Source organism: Ornithorhynchus anatinus, chromosome X3, assembly GCF_004115215.2.
Source record: "Ornithorhynchus anatinus isolate Pmale09 chromosome X3, mOrnAna1.pri.v4, whole genome shotgun sequence".
NCBI classification, from domain to species: Eukaryota; Metazoa; Chordata; class Mammalia; order Monotremata; family Ornithorhynchidae; genus Ornithorhynchus; species Ornithorhynchus anatinus.
The window spans coordinates 33,372,080-33,375,883 of NC_041751.1; the positions used below are offsets into that span (position 1 = coordinate 33,372,080).

General features: G+C 47.8%; 1 protein-coding gene across 1 annotated transcript; it reads left to right on the forward strand.

Moving 5' to 3' along the window:
• Nucleotides 1-509: 509 nt before the first annotated feature.
• On the forward strand, nt 510-1,403 carry ORNANAV1R3015 (vomeronasal 1 receptor ornAnaV1R3015). Its single transcript, NM_001253407.1, has one exon. It carries the CDS (start codon nt 510-512, stop codon nt 1,401-1,403), a length of 894 nt encoding a protein of 297 aa, NP_001240336.1.
• The last annotated feature ends 2,401 nt before the right edge of the window (nt 1,404-3,804 follow it).

Here is a 3,804-nt window from a genome sequence, read left to right on the forward strand (position 1 = left end):
TTTTAAGCTGTTGCTTTGTGGTCACAATATATGCATACATGGGCCCGCTACTAAATTTTCACTCTTCCTCACTCCATTTCTCTCTTCATTTTCATTTCTCCCTCCCTTCTTCCCTTTTTCCTCCCTCTCTTCCCCACTCTTCCCCTCATTCCTTTCCTTTACCTTTCTCCCTTTCTCGCTTCTCCCTTCCTCCTTTCATTCCTTCCTTTCTTTCCTCCATTCCTATGTTGCTCTAACCCTCTCTCTCCCTCTGTTTTCATCCCCTTTTTGGCCTCCTCCTCTACCTCATCATCATAATCGATGATATTTATTGAGCACTTCTTTTCTTTCCTGCCTTTCCCCTACCCCCCAACCCCTTTCACTCTTCCTCTTCTTCTGTCACCCTTCCTTCCTACTGTCTGCTCCTCCTTCTCAAACATTTCCTCCCAGGTTCCCTTATAAGAGGTCTTCTCTGTTCTAACTAAGACTTCAAGACAATGGATAAGGCTGAGCTCTCTTTTGGGATCGTGATGCTCTTTCAGATCAACATCGGGGTCAGTGGGAATGTCTTCCTCCTCCTGTTTTATAGTCATGTGATCACCAGCCACAAACCCAGTTCCTCCGACCTGATCCTCACCCACCTGAGTTTGGCTAATACCATAACCCTTCTCACCAGGGGGATCCCAGATACCTTGTCTCTTTGGGGACTGAGGAATTTCCTGGACACTTCTGGGTGTAAAATCCTCATGTACCTCTATCGAGTGGGCCGGGGCCTTACTATCAGCACCACCTGCCTCCTGAGCATCTTCCAGGCCGTCACCATCAGCCCCGGAACCTCCCGGTGGGCAGGAGTCAAAGCCAAGTTACCCAGGTGGATCCTCCCCTCCTTTATCATCTTCTGGATTCTCAATATGCTGATCGAAGTGAATATGTTGATAGTATTGATAGGTCCCCAGAATACCGGCCATGCTCACACACCTCAGGACCTGAAATACTGCTTTTTGGTTAATACCACTACACGGGCTAACTTGATACTTTCCACTGTGCTCTCCCTGCGAGATCTGTTCTTCATGGGACTCATGAGCGCGGCCAGCAGCTATATGGTGTTTGTCCTGCACAGACACCACCGGCTGGTCCGGCACCTTCATGGGCCCGGACGGTCCCCCAGCGTGATGCCCGAGGTCCGAGCGGCCAAGAGGGTCATTGCCCTGGTCACCCTCTACGTCCTCCTCTATGGGCGGCAGACAGTCATGCACAGCATTATACTGAATATGAAAAAGAAGTTGTCTCTGCTGATGGAAAGTCACCAGGTGCTGTCATTTGCCTTCGCAACCATCAGTCCCTTCCTAATGATCCACAGTGACAGGAGGATGAGAAAATTCTGGAAAAGAGACTCTCCTGCTTCCAACGTGGAACTTTTTTAGGGTCCCAGGTAAGCAATCATATTTATTTATTGAGTGCTTACTGCATGCAAGTGCGCTGTGATAATTGCTAGGGAGAGTACAGTGTAACAGAGTTGGTAAACATGTCCCCCGCTTACAAGGGAAGCAAGCAGCGAGGCTTAGTGGCAAGAGCACAGGCTTGGGAGTCAGAGGTCATGGATTCTAATCCCAGCTCCGCCATTTATCAGCTGTGTGACTTTGGACAACTCACTTAACTTCTCTGTGCCTCAGTTGCCTCATCTGTAAACTGGGGATTAAGACTGTGAGTCCCATGACGGACAACCTGATTTCCTTGTATCTACCCCAGTGCTTAGAACAGTGTTTGGCACAAAGTAAGCACTTAACAAACACCATCATCATCATTATTATTATTATTATTATTATTATTATTATTTGCCCTCACACCAGGTCCCACTGGGATAGGGTCACCAGAAGTCCTGATTTGAACAGAGTCTGTTCTTCCCAGCAATGTTTCCTGTCCCTGAGACAACCTAATCTCTATCCATTTGTGTCTCACTCACAGCAGGGTCGCTCTGTCAAACATCAGTTGTCAAGAGTATGATTGGTAATGTTCTTGTTCTCTTTCCTAGAGGCTGTTAAGCTGTTACTGTTAAACGCTTAACAAATACCATAATTATTATTAAGCCGCCACGTTCATTTTCAGTCACTCTGCCCTCAACCCCATATTCGCCTTTTGCTGGAGGATGGGCTTCCCAAATGGAGAATGGTTTGAATCATTCATTCTAGGTCAGGTAGGCTTCTTTCCTTTCTGGTTTATAAATACATGGATGGGCTGTACTGAATGGATTCACTGAATAAATGAATTTAAATGCCATGTTTGTTTGGCTTGTTTTTGTTCATCCATTCATTCATTCAATTGTATTTATTAAGCAAGTACTGTGTGCGGAGCACTGTACTAAGCGCACGGGAAAGTACAGTGCAACAATAAGCAGTGACATCCCCCACCCACAGTGAGTTCACAGTCTAGATTTCGTTTGGGGGTTCGGGTTCTTTTCTGGAAGCAAGAGGGAGGTGGAAACAAAAAACTCAAAGAAAACGAGAGGAATATGACCGCTATCGTAGAGACCAAGGCACAAAGGTACTCCGCTAGCCAGAGAGACACCCAAGTTTCTAGGGGAGCTAATGCTATGCATATAACCAAAACAAGGAAGCGTGTCAGACTGATTAGACATTGGCATGGTTTTGCAGGAGCTGCTGCATATAAGAAGCAGCATCGCGAAGTGGTTAGAGCACGGGCCTGGCAGTCAGAAAGTCATGGGCTCTAATGCCGGCTCTGCCACTTGTCTGCTGGGCGGCCTTGGGGAAGTTCCTTCAATTCTCTGTGCCTCAGTTACCTCATCTGTAGACTAGGGATTGAGACTGTGAGCCCCACATAGGTCAGGGACTGTGTCCAACCTGATTTGCTTGTACCCACCCCCGCAGTTGGAAGTGCCTGGCATATTGTAAGTGCTTAACAAATACTATTATTATTATTATTATCATTAAGAGCCAGTGCGTATAACAGCCATTACGACAAGACGCTGAAGTTGGCAGATTCCTGGGAGAGCTGGTACCTTGCAGAGAACAGCCATAAGGGAGAAGCTGCTGAGTGGAGAAACACTGACATTCATGGAGCAGGTCCTGGTACTGCAAGTATTAGCCGTTAGGAGAGAGATTGGCAGCTTCCAAGGGGAGCTGAAGCCACTGCTGAGAATAATAATAATAAAAATCGTATTTGTATAGCGCTTACTGTGTGCCGTGCACTGTTCTAAGCGCTGAGGTAGGTACAAGGTAGTCAGGTGAGCATGTCAGATAAGAACTAAAGACACAGGCTCAGCTCCAAGCAGAGGTGGGCTGTGGGTGGGAGCTGGGATTTCGGGGGGTTACAGGAAACAGCACTGATGCTGTCATGTCTCTTCACGGGCATCTCTGAAAGGTCAATTAGCAGCAGGAAATTGCGGGGAGAGAGCTGGGCTCATCTTGTCTTAGACTGGTGAGCAGCAGGGAGGGGAGTCTGGGCATTTCCAGAGATGTCCCAATCCGAGTGTCAGAGCAGATTAGTGCTCAGAGAGTCACACTCTCTCTCTCTCTCTCTCTCTCTGTCTCTCTCTCTCTCACGCACACACACACACATACACACACACACACACATCACTCCCTGAAGGAGTAGAGCGATGATTAAAGCAGCTGATAAATCTTGTCCTGCCAGAGTTAAACTGCCCACAAACTGTCATCCGCAGCCAGCCCGAGGGATGGAGATGAGCGTAGGATGAAGCCGTCTCTCGTCAGTGTAGTTTCAGCCTTTCCACATGATCATTGGAGGTTCAGCCTAGACCTCCGGGGTGGGAATCAGGGCTGATCACCTCTGAAGAGCCTTCTCAGC